This window comes from Gadus morhua, chromosome 17 (genome assembly GCF_902167405.1).
Source record: "Gadus morhua chromosome 17, gadMor3.0, whole genome shotgun sequence".
Classification (NCBI taxonomy): Eukaryota; Metazoa; Chordata; class Actinopteri; order Gadiformes; family Gadidae; genus Gadus; species Gadus morhua.
The window spans coordinates 7,541,090-7,560,624 of NC_044064.1; the positions used below are offsets into that span (position 1 = coordinate 7,541,090).

The 19,535-nt window shown below is 45.7% G+C and overlaps 1 protein-coding gene across 2 annotated transcripts in view; it reads right to left on the minus strand.

Annotated features, from left to right (window-relative positions):
* poln (polymerase (DNA directed) nu) overlaps positions 1-19,535 on the minus strand; it is a 47,163-nt gene that overhangs the window by 11,656 nt on the left and 15,972 nt on the right. Inside the window, exons 16-21 of one of the 2 annotated variants that reach the window (XM_030339002.1) lie at positions 19,240-19,296; positions 18,666-18,722; positions 17,901-17,966; positions 8,700-8,757; positions 7,758-7,835; positions 343-454 (exon numbers count right to left, since the gene is read on the minus strand). In XM_030339002.1, the coding sequence (XP_030194862.1) occupies positions 343-454; positions 7,758-7,835; positions 8,700-8,757; positions 17,901-17,966; positions 18,666-18,722; positions 19,240-19,296 (428 nt within the window). Of the gene's footprint in view, positions 1-342; positions 455-7,757; positions 7,836-8,699; positions 8,758-12,482; positions 12,686-17,900; positions 17,967-18,665; positions 18,723-19,239; positions 19,297-19,535 lie in introns of those variants that run through there. The other variant, XM_030339003.1, reaches the window with a different exon arrangement.

The window sequence follows — 19,535 nt, forward strand, 5'->3', positions numbered from 1 at the left end:
CCATGTGCCCCTGTGTGACCGACCGTACATCTACATGTGTCAAACGTCTATCGGTATGAACGAGAATGTGCTAATATAAGTGTGTTTGTTTATGTGTGTATGTATGTGTGTGTGTATGTTATTGTGTGAATGCCATGTTTTCTGTCGGTGTCCATGTTTACTGTGCGTGTGCGTGCTTGAGTGCGTGCGTACGTGTGTATGGGGAGGTCAATGAATTCTGTGTAAGGTATGAGAGTCAATGTCTTCTGTGTGTGTGTATGTGTGTGTTTGTGAGTGTGCGTGTGTGTGTGTGTGTGTGTGTGTGTGTGTGAATGCGTGTGTGTGTGCGTGTGTCCCACCCACCAGCGCGAGGCCAGCATGGTGAAGACGTCAGAGTGGGCGTGGCTGAAGACTCTCAGGAGCTCGGGGTCACCGGAGAGATGGGCAAGCAGTCGCAGCTCGACCTGGCAGAAGTCTAACACACACACATACACCCACCCACACACACCCACACACACACACACACACACACACACACACACACACACACACACACACGCACACACACACACACACACACACACACACACACAGAAACAGACACAGACACACACACACACACACACACTCACACAGACACAGACACATAGACACACAGACACACACACACAAAGACACACACACACACATATACACGACACTCGCTTATAAATATTATTGATCAAGGACTTAGCAGACTAAATGGCCTCTGACGATGTTAAACGAAGGCGATCAGAGCACAGGATGAACCGGATAACCAGATTTAAGAGCTGCCTCAAGGTGAGGCCAGAGGTACGACAACGTCTAGGACAGACTATCCTCTGTCGGACTACATCGATTAACGTCTTTATCTCTTAACAAGAGAGAGCCGTCCTAGTGCTGAGGAATCTACTCAGAGACGATCATTCTTAGCTGCTCAGAATGTATGACAGAATGGCTTAAGCTATGCTCTGTACATGAAGGCGGTTGTGAGTCAGCTGTATGTGATTTACTGTTGTAAGAATGTGAGCAACTATTGTTAGAATTCTTGTACAACAAGAAATGCCCGCAGGGAAACTGCAGTCATCAGAATCAAAGCCATGAGGCAATGTTATGCACACACACACACACACACACTGAAACACAAAGACACACACACACACACAAACACAAAAGACACACACACACACACACACACACACACACACACACACACACACACAAACACAGACACACACACAATGGCGCTCCACCTGGCAGCGCTTACACATCAAACTTCGGCGCGGGCAGGGTTTAAACATGCGGTTAAACACAGGAGGAGACACCTGGAGGAGTTTAACCTGGGCCACGACAACCAGACAGCTGCAGAGATCTTCAAAGTCACGGGACAAGAGGGAGGGAGAGAGAAACATTCTTGCACACATGTAATGTATGTGTGCAAGAATGTATTGAATTGTGCTCTGAAGCACTATGTCTGCATGGATGTGTGTGTGTGTGTGTGTGTGTGTGTGTGTGTGTGTGTGTGTGTGTGTGTGTGTGTGTGTGTGTGTGTGTGTGTGTGTGTGTGTGTGTGTGTGTGTGTGATCCCATGCACGTCTATTCTCAACGGGGCAGAGATTGTGTTCGTTTTAAAAACAACACCAAGAATCCTGTTATTGATCCATGCAGGAATAACCTGTGCCGGTCTAAAGATAGACCCATGGTCAATAATATTAGCAAAGAAGTGATGTTATTGTCACTGCTGATATGCTTTACCCATCAGCAATATCAGGACCAAGTTTCACGCGGGTAGCAGCCAGGAGTGGTGCAGTACTGTTACACCACAGATGGCTGAGAGGTATATACGGTGAGATCTGAACACAGCAATCTGTCAGTGAAAGTGAAAGTGAAACTAAACACTGATGAAAATAATAGAGGTGAAGTAACCCAATCTTAACTGCTGTATGTTCTACTTTGCTGATCAAAGTCGATACAGATTGGGTGAAATCAGGGATCATGCACAAGAACAAGCAGAGGGAGGGGGGGCACGGATTGGCAGTCTGTGTGTAAAACCTGAGACCCTACAAAAGGCCACAGTGACAAAGTGAATAGGTCAGTGTGTGAAAGGGGTAAATGTGGGATATGCACATAAAAACTGTTGTGTTTTGAAGCTATATTCGTACCTCTTTCTCAAGCAATCGTCCTAACCATTTTTTACTTCCAAAAGCTGTTTATGTTGGGCCCTTCACCTAATGAATCAAAACCAATCCAATATCTTTAGTCATCTAGAAGTCTTGAGCCTCCACATCTTAGCATTTATTTTCATACCCATATGGTTTCGGCGTAATTATAGATCAAGGTCATTTGCATTGCTTGCATGGTCATTCATTTGTGTGTGCATGGCCAATTTATATTAGTGTTCAGCAAAGTTTATCTTCAGTAGCAATGTCAAATATACCATATATGTACACTGACTACATTTTTTTCATACTAAACGATGGGCGTGGAAAAGGAAACAAACTAAACAATGCACACTCATTAAGGCATACGAAGAAAATGTTACAAATAATAAACACATAATGAATGGTATCCAAACAAAAGAAAGGACAATCTCGTAAAATGAATTCATGATATTAACACCAGTATAGTTTGGACTATGTGCATGTGCACCACAATATCACGACCACTCCTTTATACATATGATACATGACGTCAGACCTTTATACCTAACACACAAATCCAGTTAAAACGCACACAGCCAGTTAAGACGAGGTAAGGGATTAAGGTATGGCCACTGAAACACTGATTGTCTTCGGTTGGTCCAGGAGGTGCTTCCAGGAAATGGTAAATAAAGAGCCAGCCTGCAGACAGAGTCTCTCGGCTGGTTGTGTAGTTAGCGTTTCCTAGAAGCACCTGATCCGGTCGGCTCCCCAGACGCCCCTACAAGAGAGCATCTTGGGAGACGTGGCAATCTAATGAATTGACTGAAGTAATAACCGAGACAGAGACCTCCAGCTAATTGATGGACGACTCCATGATGATTTAGATTCTGAATCAAGAAAAAAAGCTTCAAAATGATAATGGATTATTTTTCTCGTGCAATATAATGTTTAGCTGAATGACTTTGGCTTGCAGCACGGTTCGTGTGGATATCGGGATTTGTTTAGAGCAGTGAGTATCTTCTAGACCTTCAGATGCAATTAGTGAGCAACTGCCCTTGTTGTCACTTCAGAGAAATTGAACTGCCTCGTAATGCTACGGCGTGTGGGGCTCTTAAAAAACACAGGAGTCACTCTTATGCAACCCGCTCCAGGAGTGTGAGTGTGTTCAACAGGCCCTGACAGAGTTGTTTTTCGGACTGAGAGGCTGTCTGGCTGTGTGTCTGGCAGGCCTCCGCTGTGTCTGCCGGCCCACAAACATGCAGAGCTATCTCAGCAGGACACGGCGAAGCTTAGGAGACAGATAGACAGACACATGCACACGAGCACGCACACACACACACACACACGCAAGTTCAACCACACACTAAGCAGTAGTGTTCGGTATCAGCAATAAACAACTTCTGACAGGCTACCGCGTTTGAACTTCGGGACGGACTGAAGTGATAAAGCAGAGGCCTTTTGTTTATCTTCCTTTCCCATACAAGCCCACCCAGCCACACACACACACACACACACACACACACACACACACACACACACACACACACACACACACACACACACACACACACACACACACACACACACACACACACACACACACACACACACAGCAGTTGCTCCTGTTGGCAAGGACATCAGAGGACGTCTGGGGTAAAGGTGGGTGGGGCAATGCCAGGAGAGTCTGTTTCTACGGCAACCAGGTCTCTAAGCGTGTGGTTATTAGTGCGTGTGATTCGTCAGTATGTGTGTGTGTGTGTGTGTGTGTGTGTGTGTGTGTGTGTGTGTGTGTGTGTGTGTGTGTGTGTGTGTGTGTGTGTGTGTGTGTGTGTGTGTGTGTGCGTGCGTGCGTGCGTGCGTGTGTGTGTGTGTTTGTCGAATTGACCCCAGTGTCTGGACAGGTCTAAGGGGATAGATCTTGGTGTCCTTGTTCTAACCCCTAGATATCAGTGCGGTTATGTAAGCCCCCCCCCTCCCACCAACCACAACCGTCACACCCTAGCCCCCGCCCTCCGAACTCTGTCTGTCAGACAGCCACCCCCAGCCTCCTCCCCTGACACCACCACCTCCACCGCCACGACACCACCACCGCCGCCGCCACCACCACATCAACAGCCCCTAGTTCTCCCTCCTCTGACAGGCCCCACCACAGCCCTATTCCATTCAGAGGGCGAAGCAGCGACTGGTCGCCCACACAGCTCCAAGTAGGCATCCCCCCCCCCCCCCCCCTTCGCCTTACGGTGATCTACCATTGCCATCTGTGTCCTGGGCAATGTCAAAATAAACACAAAAACAAAGCCAGCCTCTGAGTGAACTCACGCAGGCTGGGTGATGGTGGATCCGTGTTTTTAAAAGGAAGCTATTTGCGAAAGGTTGTACTTTTAAAGGGCAACTTCACCCATTTCACATAAGCTTTGTATTTTTAGAACCCCCCGCATATTTTTGAATGGTCTAGCATCATTCCCTTATTTTCTGGAGAGACTGGAGAGATCCGTATCGATCTCCAACACTTCCTGTTTTCAATGACGCAATATGACGATTTTTGCGTACAAGAAAATAGGAAGTGTAAGAGGGGATGATTCTCGTAAGACTACAACCACTAGTGGGCACTAGTGGGTCCCACCCCCTAGAGGGGGGTGGGACCCACTGACGCTACAGACCTATTAGAGCAGTGCCAGTGAGTGGTACTTCACCAGCAGAAACTAACATCCACAGCGTCTGAAGCTAAGATAACAGAGGCTGTTGATAAAACTGAAGTACATTGGCAGAGGGTACTGGATCTGACATAGAAGATGGCTCCATGCAAAAGTTCACCATTTCGAAAGAAATACAAACGAGGACTACCGTATTTTCCGCATTATAAGGCACACCGGATTATAAGGCGCACCTTTAATGAATGGCCTATATAAGAACTGTTTTCATTTATAGGGCGCACCGGATTATAAGGCACATAGAATAGAAGATACTGCAGTCAAACGTTTGACTGGGGTTGCGTTATGCATCGACTAGACCGAGCTGTGCTAAAGGGAATGTCAACAAAACAGTCAGATAAAGTCAAACTTTATTAAGCTTTCTGACAACTCCGGTCACTCCCATGGTAACGATGTTCAAACGTTAATGTGCATATTAACAATATCTCATCAATATCTGATCAATATCAATATCTCTTAACAATAAGCTCACTTTTCAGTTCATTCCCCGTCTACGAATCCCTCAAATTCTTGTGTGTCTGAATTGAACAGTTGGGCGAGTACGGCATCCAACATGCCCGGATCCCTCTCGTCATTATCCGAGTCAGTGTCGCTGCTGTTGCCTGGCAGTTCAGTGATTATTCCTGCCTTTGTGAAAGCTTGGACCACAGTTGAGACTGTTATATCAGCCCAGGCATCCACGATCCATTGGCAGATAGTGGCGTAAGTCGCCTGGCGCTGTCTTGGTGACTTGGTGACGTGATGTTCGCCTTCTTGGCCCCGTACACACGAAGCCGATTTTTTGGGTGAAACCGCATAATGCTACGGCCACACCAAACGCGTGTAACGTGCCTAACTTGACGCTTGATCATTGTGTGTCACAAAAATGGTTCAACGCGCCAACGCGCCTGTGGCTGCGCTGGACTCCAAGTAGGTCTATCTGCAGCCGGAGCCACTTGCCAAACACGCCCATTGCTCTGCCAGACACGCCCATTGCTCTGCCAGACACGCCCTTGCTCTGCCAAACACGCCCTTGCTCTGCCAAACACGCCCATTGCTCTGCCAGACACGCCCATTGCTCTGCCAGACACGCCCTTGCTCTGCCAAACACGCCCTTGCTCTGCCAAACACGCCCATAGCTCGTGCGCGTGCGTAATGCTACAGAATATAAGCCCGCCGCCCAGTCCCGTCCTGTTACATTGCAGTCACGTGACTACCACGTGGTCGACTACCACGTGTGACTACCACGTGGTCGACTACCACGTGTTCGGCAACAAGCGCGAATGGTTTTTGAAACCTGCTTTAAACACGATTTAAATTTGATTAAACAATTCAATACAATACAAATATAAATGAAAAACAAGTGTTATCTAGCGATCCGTTATCTGTATTATGTTATTTCGTCTTTGGAAACATGAGCCGAATGTTTTTTGAAACCCACCAGGGAACGGACAACCCAATCAAATCAGTTGTCAAGTTGTCAACAACTGATGACGTAGGCCGGTACAAATTTGCTATGACACCACCACATAGAACGAGCAATGGGCGTGTTTGGCAATAGGCGTGTTTGGCAGAGCAATGGGCGTGTCTGGCAGAGCAATGGGCGTGTTTGGCAAGTGGCTCCGGCTGCAGATAGACCCTACTCCTGGATTTAGGAGTCCGAGGTAGGAAACCCAAACGCCGCCATGTTTGGGTGCATGATAGAGTTTAGATCGGGTTAGATTAAATAATCTCGGATATAAATAACAATAATCGGGTTAAATAACTTCACATGGTGTGTCTGGTGTGTTTCCAGCATTCGTAGTGTTGATCAGCAGATAGTCCGCCAAGACGTTGAGGTTGCTTAGCAACCGGAGACGCTGTCCATGCAAGTAAATGGAGCGTTCCCTCTTCGTCATAACTATCAAACCAAACATCCTTCACATTCAACGAGCGAACATGATGAAAGTATAATGCACATTTCTCGCTAAAAATGTTTACATAAACGCATTTAATGGCGTAACTATGTTACTATTTCCACCCAGAATAAAGAAAGATGTCGGCCGTATGCTTCTGTGCAAGCATTACTACTCTCTGCCAGTGACGTCGGGTCAAGCTCCACGCTGATTTGTTCCATTAGTAGATGGAACAAGGAGGTGTCCGATAGGCGGAGATGATCAGCGGGAGTGGCCGCCAGCGAAGCTGTGCATGGTGGGAGTTGTTGTCTTCAATCCACAAGCGCCAAAAAGTCACTTTCTGCCTTTTCTCGGTCAAGACGGCACCAAATTAGAATTTTATTTTATTATTCGACTACATATAGGACCCAATTTCAATACATATTCATGCCTCCACCGGTGAAATGCTCCTTTAAGTCGTTGTGTTTGTAGTAGCGTATGCTTTACTTCTCACGTTGTTTTGCGGCAAGTTGAGGGGTCTCTGAGCCCTGAAGTTATTCTTTGATTACATTTCGACATATTGTTGTACATTTCCCCCCCCCCCCCCTCAACACACACATTCCCTGGCTGAATTTGAGATTACATTGATTTTCATGCTGACTTCCACAGTCCGTCTTAGTCTTTATGTTCTGAAAATCTCCCACTTTGCAGCCTCACAGACCCTACAATAGCGGGGGTTTTTTTCACAAAAGAATGCCTGTTATTCTCTTTTTATGAATGTATCAAGTCTGCTTGCACTGTGGTTATACACTGTTTGATTAATTATGGTAGCGGTGCTTTTCATTCAGTCACTGGTGCCTCATTCATCAATGGACAAAAACCCATTCAAATAGGCAACATTATGTATGTAGTTGAATTGAAAAAAATTGTTGAATATTATATATATTGTATACATACAATCACAGATGCGATCAAATAATCAAAGCACCTTTAAAGGCTTTTTAGTTCTATCAGATTGAAATCTAGTGCAATTTAAAAAAAGATAATAAAAATACCTGCGGCGAGGAAGGTCCACCCCTCCTGGGGAATAAACATGTTTCGAGGATGAACCTTCACCACCTCTGCATCCTTTCCTGTGGGGACCAAAGAGAGAACCCTGATGGACACCTTAACACAAAAAGAGCAATACAATGCTACAATGTTACACCGGGAATACCTTGAGTTTAAATCGTATCAACGCCGACACCCAGGTGTATGATTTAGTAATTTTCTGTCATTTGAAAAATAAATAAAATAACTTGAATGAAATGCTTCTTAAGCTGCTGTCATGTATGTCGATGATGATCTTTTATGTTCACACAGAGAGCAAGAGAGGGCTGACATTTAATTTAATGAGTTGTTAAGTTGAGAGACAGAACACAGTAGGTCGGAGGTGGCAAAACCTTGCTGGGATACACAGCCAATCAAAATGAGTTGAAGTTACAGCACTGCAACGGATGGCAGAGCAGGGAATTAGGTGCTGAAAAGTCAACATCTTATGTCACCATGGCGACAATATGGCTTAAGGCTATGGCAATATGCATGCTTGCACATATTCAATTAAATTTCACTTGACAATGCATCTTGAGTAGCTAGCTAAAAGTTAAAAAAACAACAACCAAACAACCCAAAACACAGATGTTATGAGGTATCAGAGTAGCAGTAGTCGCCGGTGGTAAATACTGCCAGAGTTTGGAAATGATTCTCATTGTTATCGAACCAGGAGCCCACTAGAGGATCATTAGGGGACATGAATGGGAGCATGTGGCTCAAATTATATAAGCTTGTTTATCTCCCTGAATTCAAAAGACTTTGTTTTAGTCTGATATCTGCAGTTATAAACCCTTAATACATACTACAATGTGCGTGTGTGTGTGTGTGTGTGTGTGTGTGTGTGTGTGTGTGTGTGTGTATGTGTGTGTGTGCGTGCAGGTGTGCGTGCGTGTGTGATGTCTTACCTTGAATGTACTGTTTCTTGGTGATGTGAACCGGCTGTCTTGGGAGGGCTTGGAAGTTCTATGCAGATAAGAGAATACTTGCAGTTGAAGTGGACACGGTACAACTGTGTGTGTGTGTGTGTGTGTGTCTGTCTGTGGTTGCACACGCGCGTGTGTGTATGTGCATAAGTGTGTGTGTGTGTGTGTTTGAGACAGAGAGACTTCCACAGTTATGTTATACTGAACAATGACACATCTTATTTGTAAAGCACTTCTTTTATTTTCATAAATGTCCCTCTTATGACTATCTATCATCTTTGGTTAGATTAATAATGGTTATGGGTGAGGCATCTTGCTCAGGGATGTCTTACCTATACCTGTACCATCTATATTAAATCTATATTATGCAATACAAAATGTACTGTAAACTCATAACTCCGGTGGGATGTTTTATCCAATACAGTTAGTTTATGTTTCGCATTGATTTCCTGTTCTTTATCGGTGGACCAAAATAAAGGAAAGGCCGACCACAGAACAGTCAGGCCACGAGGGAGAATGCCAGAATGTACACGTTAAGCATGTTAAACATGAGCACGCACACACACGTACACACACACACACACACACACACACAAACACACCCAAACACACACACACACATTAGCGAAGGTCACCTTGACACATCTCTTCGAGTACAGACCCACCCTACATTAGGAGGACGACGTCTCTGTCCAGCAGATACAAACAATTAATACACTAGTCAGTAATGCCATGGTGGTCTCAGTATATATGCCTCCAGCAACACCAGAACTGCCAGGGCGGGAAACAAGTCGTGGAATACACCAGCTTTGCTTGAGCCTCTTTCAGGCGAAACTGAGAATAGGTGAGCGGAGACAGGTGGAAAGCGCTGTGGTGACCTCTGCTGTGGCATGGCATGATGCAGCAGTCTGTGGGATGGTTTCGGGCTGCTGTCCAATGGACTGACTTAGATGGGTGAAAACGTAGAGCGGAATACACAGCGGCAGCACAGCATTCTGGGAGGACCCACAACACATTCCACTGGTCTACAGGCAGGAAGCTTAAAAATAGACCCGACGGCTCAATGTTCACCCTGCACGTGTCCGGACCGCATCGACCCGCTTGGAAATCTAAGACTGAACCCAACTGAGTGTGTGTCCAACACACACACACACACACACACACACACACACACACACACACACACTAACACACACACACAAGTGCATGCACGGACATACAAACACACAGGCATGCACACACGCACAAGCGAATCCACGCACAAACGTGCAGACACACACACACACACACACACACACCAGCAGTCCACCAGCAAGTGTACATGGATGCATGCACACACACGTGCAGACACACATGTACAAAAACAAAGACGTATGCAGTTTTGCACATGATGGAATCGCAAAGGGATCACTGACACACGTCGATGGAGAGGCAAAATCCGATAACACAAACACACATGTACACATACACACACACAAATCAATGGAGCATACCCTGAACTCAGCAGTTTCACTATAATCCCGATAAGATTTACCTGTTTCCGAACATGTGTGTGTGTGTGTGTGTGTGTGTGTGTGTGTGTGTGTGTGTGTGTGTGTGTGTGTGTGTGTGTGAGATCGTGTGTGTGATCGTTTGTGTTTGTGTGCATGCCTTGGCAGGCTTTATTGATGAGCATGTTTATGCATTTCCCATCAACATACATTGTATGTACAATGTGTGTTGCAATGCGTGCTGGGGGGCGGGCTTGGGAGGTGGTCTTCAAGGTGCCACCGGAGAAGACAGAGGGAAGCCTTCTCTGCGTTTACTGGCCATCCATTATTCAGCAGAAAGAGAGGGATGGGCGAGAGGAATGGAAACACAGAAAAGAGGGGGGAAATGAGAGGGCCAAGTTGAAGGGAGATGCAAGTTAGATAACAGCAGTAAAAAAAAACACAGAGATGGATGCAGGTTTACCAATAGCCAAATATGAACTACATGAACTATAAAGTTTAGCGTCTTAATTTTTTTGGTTTGCACGTAATTTGCGTCTGTATTGGGGTTACAATAGAAGGTAAATGCATTTATTGAATCCCTCTTAGTCACCTTTAATATGATGTGCATCCGTGTGTGATGTTCGCTGTGTATGTATACGTGTGTGTGTGTGTGTGTGTGTGTGTGTGTGTGTGTGTGTGTGTGTGTGTGTTGTAGGTCAAGTGATTCACTGTCTCAGATGTGTCGTCTCAGCTTCCCCTCTGATCCACAATGGTGCAGTGAGGAGTGCAGAAATCAACACACACACACGCACGCACACACACACACACACACACACACACACACACACACACACACACACACACACACACACACACACACACACACACACACACACACACACACACACACACACACACACACACACACACACACGCACGCACACACAGATTGCAGGGAGTCATCTGATAGGTCAGCAGTATGATGCCCCACCCTGGTCCAAAAAGGTCAGAGCTGGTCTGTTTTCATTCAGGTACTGCATACATTCCCTGTTGACGTTCCATCTTGTCACTTTCTTTAAAGGCACACAGGGGCGCACGTGCACAATCACACACGTGCGTGCATGCAAACCCGTGCACGGAATCGCCACACCCTCAACACGTGCATGTACCATGTGTATTACATAAGACACGTCGAGGAGAGAGATGACTCTTGACGAGGTGGGAGAAGGATGAGTGCAAAAAGGGATACTTGCTTCGGTCAGCGAACTGTCTTACTGCTGACCAGAGCCCCTCCGTCACACACACGCTCGGTCAAACCATCCAACACACCATCCTCGCTCCCTACAAAACTGAGGCGCCCATCAAGTCCACAAAGCCAACGGAGATGGTGCCGAACGGGCAAACTGCTTTGCATCTCGCCCCTTCCTCTCCCCACACACCACCACACCAATCCGCCACCCATCACCTCCCCTACACGGTCACATGGTCACCGACCTATTCAAAACGGACCAACCGCTGGCCAGATGAACCGCTAGCCGCCATCGTTTTGTGGCTAATAAAACATTTGGCACCGCTGAGGGACGAGATGTGTCCGTTTTGCCCGGCGTGTTTGTAATTGGTTGTTGTTGTAATGATGTGGCTATTATCCACACTGCGTTAATCTCATTGGCGGGGAACAGACGGTAAGTTGGACTGGAACTCTCAGTGGGCCAGCGACAAATGCTTACATTCTGGCAGCGCTTTGGTTCTGCCAGCTTGGCCTCAATGACATCTATCAGCATAAAAGTGTGATGTCGTAATATATATACCATTTCTTATTGGCAAAACACTTTAAATGTTCTACTGGTGAAGTATGAATTGGAGAGACTAGTAATTCATTCATGAGTGTACAAAAACGACTGCAAAAGTAAAAAAATGTGTACATTAATCTTTTCAAAACGAGTGTCTCCCACGAGCCGTTCTCCCTGCCACACACCACCTATGTGTCCGCTACACGCAACCTAGGTGCTTTATTGGCTCCGGTGATGACGGCAACACAGGTTGATGCTGAGCAAACCGGTTTATTTCAGAGTTGGTAGAATTGTAACAGTCGGGCGGATGTTCAGTAGCGGTACGACACAGCTCTCTGGACTGTGTGGGAGTTGATTGGTTGGTTTACCCTGCGTGCATTGATTGTTCTACACACCACAGGTGTGCAGCCTCACCCAGCCCCAGAGTCCAATCAGTCTGACTCAAACGATCCCCCCTCCAGCCATCAACCACGCACGCTCCGCTGAGTGGATGACCTTTCGCTTTTATTACGATAGCTATGCAAGCCAGAGCATCAGGTATAACAAAGGGGAAAATGCACTGGAGGAGAGAAAGAGCCTTGCGTTTATTTCAGAACAAAACATGACAGCTGGGGTTTGTCCTTGTCAGGACGAAGTGAATATTTGTTTTCTGTTTGAGCCTCGGCATGACGTAGCAGTATTTCACCCAGCACCGTATTGTGGCCACCTAACATTGGGAGAAACAGTGTAAAAAGTTAAATATAGCCAGAGCCAGAGTTCAGGCTGTGCCTGACTCTCTCTCCCCGTTGACAAGGCGATGACGAAGAGCAGCATGGCACAACCGCCCTCTGCGAGCCCGGTAATAACACACAAATCGCCGACAGCACAGCCATCGCGCACACACAAACGCTCTCGCGCAAGCAAGCACCACTTGCGCTCATGCTGACTCGTATTATGTAAACCTAAGTGATAGAGATAAAAGCCACCGAGATCCATGAAACACAAATACACGCACACCAGGCAAGAGTACACCTACACAACATACACACACACACACGCGGCAGTAGCTCAGGTGGTAGAGCGGGTTGGCTGGTAACCTAAGTTGTTGGTTCGATCCCCGGCTCCTCCTAGCTGACTGTCGAGGTGTCCTTGAGCAAGGCACCTAACCCTAAATGTTAGCACCCGACGAGCTGGCTGTCGCCTTGCATGGTTGACTCCGCCGTCGGTGTGTGAATGTGCGCGTGAATGGTGAATGTGAGGCAATATTGTAAAGCGCTTTGGGTGGCCAATGGTTAGAAAAAGCGCTATATAAATGCAGTCCATTTACATTTACACTCACACACACACAAACACAAGCACAAACAACAAAAGAAAGGATGTAGCCATTTTGTATCAGTGCTTGAGCTTTTTACAGAGATCACAGCGCTGTCGAAGACTCCTGGGAGATGAGGAGATTCAGCAAAAACTGAGAAAGGGTTGAGAAGGAAAGGGGGAGTGGAGGATAGAGAAAAAGATGCTGAGAGGAGGGACAAGGAGGGGCAAGCACAATGGGGGAGAGAGAGAGAGAGAGAGAGAGAGAGAGAGAGAGAGAGAGAGAGAGAGAGAGAGAGAGAGAGAGAGAGAGAGAGAGAGAGAGAGAGAGAGAGAGAGAGAGAGAAGGTAGTGCTGTGCTGGTGTGGGGGTAATTTAATCACACTGCGCCACTTTAATGACTCATCACTCACTACAAACACACACTCAGATACAAACTCCGACACACACACACACACACACACACACAGATACACACACACAAAGCGACAGAAATCTTGCAGCTCCAGCATAGGCAGATTAATGATAGAGTTACACATCGTGAAAGCCTCTGTTAGCACTAAATGACTCATAAAAGTAAAATACTGAAACAATGCTCTCACAGCAGACCGCCCTAAGGCGGCTGGACCTTCGACCAGTCATGGATCACTGTAACTCTCTTGTCCGCCGTGTAACCAGGTGAAACCCTCTTATGCAGGCCTCTGGGCTGCAGTCATTGGCAGGTAAAACCGAAATAGCTAGCTATATTTCTAGCAAGCATGCTTGTGGTGAATCAAAGTATTGTGTATTGTCATTCACAACTCTGTATTGACATGCAAACAAACAGACACACACACAAACACACACACACAAACACTCTCTCCAGGTAACAAATGTGAAGACCCAGCGTCCGAAAGCCTTAATAACGACTAAGCCTCCTAGATTCACATATCAGCATTAATCCCTTCTCTCTGTCTCAATCACACCAAATGCGCGTACACACACACACACCCACACACACACACAGAACCACGACAAATGACTGACTGTCGGATCAATGTGTCTGTGTGTGTGTGTGGCACATCACCCAAGCATCTCTGTGCCATTGTGTGTGCTACCTCTATGTGTGCAACAGCTGATGGTGTTATTACGCATACAGACACACACACACACACACACAATGTAACGCACAGAGAGGAAAGGAAGGAAGAAGATGAAAGAGAGTAATAAGAAGTTTGTGGGGGGGAGGGGGATGTGAATGGAGGCGGTTGTGCGTGTGTTTGAAGGTTGCAAATACTTTTTTTGTTTTCCCAACAGACCACGAGGAACTGAGGGATGGACGGTATATATTCATGTCTGATGCTTACACGCGCGCGCACACACACACACACACACACACACACACACACACACACACACACACACACACACACACACACACACACACACACACACACAAATCATACACACACACACACACACACACATTTCTGCTTTTTTAAGAAATCCTCCACCCAGCCTTGTGTTATTGCCGTCTGGCGTTACCTCACAAGAACCCAGGATGAAAGCAGAAATAAGACCGCCTTGGACCCGATCCTCATTTGAATTCGTGCATGTGTGTGTGCACATGCACGTGTACAACGTGCGTGTGCATATTCACCGTCGGGGGGATTGTGTGTGTGCGCCTGTTTTGGGCTTAAAAGCAGCATGCGCCCTCCAAATCCTTTCAGTGATAAATGCAAAGCAGGAAGCCAGGGCTGAGCGAGACTCACTTCCAGTATCACCCCAGACCCAGCCGACCTGGGCGGAATCTGCCTCACCAGCTGGGTGGAATACATCCCGTCGTAATTATCGCCCCGTTCTTCCTGTGCGAGGCTGGATTTAAAGACGTCTCCTGTATTTGTGTGGTGTTTGGGACTTAATAGTTCTGTCCCGCTCTACTCAATCTCTCTCATACGTTAGGAATAATCTGCCTCAAGGTGTGCTGTAATGCACGAGCCACGCCGCTCCGAATTGGATGGCTGTTTGGTAACGGCGCGCCTAGGAACTCATCATCCCGCTCAGACAGGGACACTTGCAAATCTGTACAAATAGAAGGGGGTCGGGTCGTATTTCTGTCTCAAACTAAAAAGGTTCAGCTTGCACTATGTGTTCCTAGAAACATTAATGGTCCGACCAATACTGTACATATACATGTTCATTTTTGGGCATGTAAATGCACCAAAAATAAATGCCTGAGATGCACCATCTATTCAAACATCGATCGAAGGATCATCTTCCGTTGTTATTTTGTTGTGAGTTCTTTCCTTTGCTATCTTGCTACGCTAGTATGTTAAGCGTTGACAGGTTTATTTTGCTAATGTTACGTTTTGCCAGCTTAGGGGAGTCAAGCAAATGTTGTGCATTAATTCACAACGGGGATGAGGCTGTAGCCCTGCTGTTATCAGAAAACAAATGCAAATCTCTCAACACTAGAATTTACCCCAGCCGTGCGTGGCCCGATAAAGCCTTAGGACAAAAATACAATGATGATCTCTTCCTGAGCGTTTCCAGTGTGTGTGTGTGTGTGTGCGCCTCCTGAAATCATATCTCCATGCTGAGCTGCACAGCTTCAGGTCAAGTGAGGCACCGGGGCAGATCTGATTCTAATGGCTTTTCTAGCACACTGAATCTAATAGTCTCTCACTCACTCGGTTCTCAGTTTAGATCCAGCTCTCTGGAAATGGCATTACCTGTCCGCGGGTCAGGAAAGGCCAGACTATGAGTAAGCCGCAGTTGTAATAAATACAGACGTACACAGGAGACCAAAGACAGATACAAGCATTCATGGGTAGAGACATAAAGACACAATTATGACATAGCCGCAGACACAAATAGAAATGTGTACATGTTACATGCAAGTTGTATTTTTTAAATGTGTTAGTTCAGCAGAAGGTTCAAATCACGTTAGGTTACTTGTTGCCAGTGACATGATATTATGGTAATCGAATTAGTCTATGAAATATCATAAAATTATTTAATCAGGTTGTATATGACGCAAGCGTATGTACAACAACAGAAGCATGAAGACACACATAAACACATACAAAAACACACACACACACACACACACATAGTAAACGCTTGATCAAATTCCACTTGTCAGCAGCGGCAGATTTTGTAGAGAGCCTTGTTAAATAACAGCTTTCCTACAGCCACATAGATCAATTCACGGCTCAGCTCAGACCCAGCCTGAAATTGCCTCGTGAGATTAAAAAGGTTAAAAAGGTGTGTGTGTGTGTGTGTGTGTGTGTGTGTGTGTGTGTGTGTGTGTGTGTGTGTGTGTGTGTGTGTGTGTGTGTGTGTGTGTGTGTGTGTGTGTGTGTGTGTGTGTGTGTGTGTGTGAGCGGGTGTCTGGAGTCAATAGCTTATCTTTGCACTATGTTGACAGGACCAGTGGTCTCGTTGTCACACACACACACACACACACACACACACACACACACACACACACACACACACACACACACACGTGCGAGTTAAAGTAAGAGTGTAATGAGATAAAAGGAGAGGTGCATCATAAGATGGAGAAGATGAGACACAGTCTATGTTAGTATATACAAGCCGTCAGACCAGACATGAGAGTTGCTTTGAGAAACAAAGTTCTGCTCTTGAAACACAAGACTTTGTTTGATCCTTTGTCTGCAGAGATAACAACTAGAAAACATTTTATAATACGTAAAACAGCATCAAGACATACTGTGGGCTGCCGACACACACAAGTTAGTGCAGAGCAGACATTAAAGTTGTAATATTTCCTGATTAACTACTAATGTTGCATGAGCAAGGAAAAGTTGGATCCGTACAGGATGTTCCCGTTAAACAAGGATCACAGACAGACCCCAGGAAGACCAACTCTCCCTCCATTTCCACACCTTGAGGCAAGCAACAGAGCCATCAATTTACTAATAGTCTTAGCCTTAACCTTTTGACAACTCGACTCCATTGAGGCCACACACCACGTAGAGCAGTGGTGTGGCAGAGAGTGAAAGACTGTGAAAGAAAGAGAGCAAGAGACGGAGTGGAGGGAGAGAGAGAGAGAGAGAGAGAGAGAGAGAGAGAGAGAGAGAGAGAGAGAGAGAGAGAGAGAGAGAGAGAGAGAGAGAGAGAGAGAGAGAGAGAGAGAGAGAGAGAGAGAGAGAGAGAGAGAGAGAGAGAGAGAGAGAGAGACAGACAGACAGACAGATAGACAGAGAGGGGAGAAAGATCTGAGATGCTATAATCTGAAATGTGTTTGTAATTGTGGAGCACTCATCGTTATTTATTTTGAGGGGCCATGGTGCGTGAGTGAGTGGAGTGCATGTGAGTGTAGCAGTGTGAATATTTTAGTATTTCAGTCCTTTAACAGAAGTCTTTTTCCAGACTTATTCCAGACTCCTCATTATTTATTTAATGGTTTGTATTATATTAATAAGGGTATTATTCATAGCGTTACATTGCAATAGCCAAAATGACCTTGACACCAAATACAGCTTAGAATTATGTTATTTAGTTATATAAATGTTGTTACGTTCTAGTGTTTTCCTGTTTTATTAACATTGCATTAATAGGACATTGATGCATGGACATTATACTTTATTAATAGTGTCACTAGTTGGGGCGTGTTCACTAACCGGATGCTTGGCTGAAATCCGTCCGGTCACTGCGCTGGTCTGGAGCCAGGTAGAGGAGATGTAGCTCTTGGGGGGGGGGGGGGGGGGGAGAGAGAGAGAGAGAGAGAGAGAGAGAGAGAGAGAGAGAGAGAGAGAGAGAGAGAGAGAGAGAGAGAGAGAGAGAGAGAGAGAGAGAGAGAGAGAGAGAGAGAGAGAGAGAGAGAGAGAGAGAGAGAGAGAGAGAGAGAGAGAGAGAGAGAGAGAGAGAGAGAGAGAGAGAGAGAGAACAATGAAATACAAAACAGGCTGAATTCACACAATGGCTGCCAATTGTGATTAACATTAAGTGAAAATTAGGCAAGTTGGAATACTAATTAGCAATTTACATATGATTACTCAATCAAGGCAGGTATAATAAAAGCTTATAATTGTTCAACTTGGTTTCTGTGCAATTACGTGAAAGACCAATTTGTTTTTGGTATCCATTATCCATTTTAATGGAAGGTATTTAAAAACAAATCAGGAATAATAATTACAGTGTGCGCACACACGTAAGAACGGTCATGCGGGGACACACACAAGCGCACACCGCACACACACACAAATGGTGTGCTCAGAACGACCTGATGCTCAGTTCAGAATCAGTGTCTGGCTGACTGATTGGACGGTTAGTCTACTGTCACAATTCTCTGACCAGACTTGGCACCCCCACCACCATCACCACCACCACCACCATCACCACCACTACCACCCTAAAGCCAGATGCAAGACAGATGCAAGCCTCACCTTGCCCATCATGCAGGACAGAAACCCATCCACAAAGGTGGACTTGATCTTATGGACCTGAGGAACAAACACAGGTTAGGAGTGATGTAACAAGGGGGAAATGTACACCCTCAATTGATTTTGTAATTCGTTTATATGATTTGGAGACGCATTTGCAAGGTACGAGTCAGAGCAGTTTCCTAGAGGAGAAGCGAACCCCCTGACCCCAAAAAAATATGTGATGCGTCAACCTTTCTCCTTAAACTCATGAAACCTAGAATTAAGGATTAATGTTGATAATAAAATGTGCATCTCCGATGACTCAAATGCCAGCCATTTTCCACAATCTCTGTTTATGATTGAAAAATGATGGAAACACAATGATATCATAATAAGCAGATGTAGTACCCCATATTAAAGGTTAAATGGATCATTTCTATTGGATTCTCATTTTGGGGAGTTGGTGTTGGGGGATTCAGAGAAACCTTTCATAGTGGACAAGACACCATGTTAAACCCGTTGGTGCAGTAATAACCAAACAAAGAGGCTATTGCAATGAACTTGGATTTGAGGATAGTAACCATGTACAACTGACCTGCCTGTATTCCAGAATGATCTTTGGGAGGGGATGCAGGTCCCGAAGCTGCAACAGCTGTTGAGTATGAATACGTTTACATTCCGAGGTCACGTGACAGCTTGCGAATCATAAAACAACGACAAGAATAAATAAATAAGTAATCAGCGATGTTGTGTTTTATTCAATGGCATTTCGTTCCATAGATCTACCTTTTGTGCCATTTAAAGGAGTAGACAAACCCGAAGAAATATTCTTGTATTAGCAATGCGTTCTTGTGGACTCATACTGAGGAAAGTGGCCAATCTGTCTGTGTG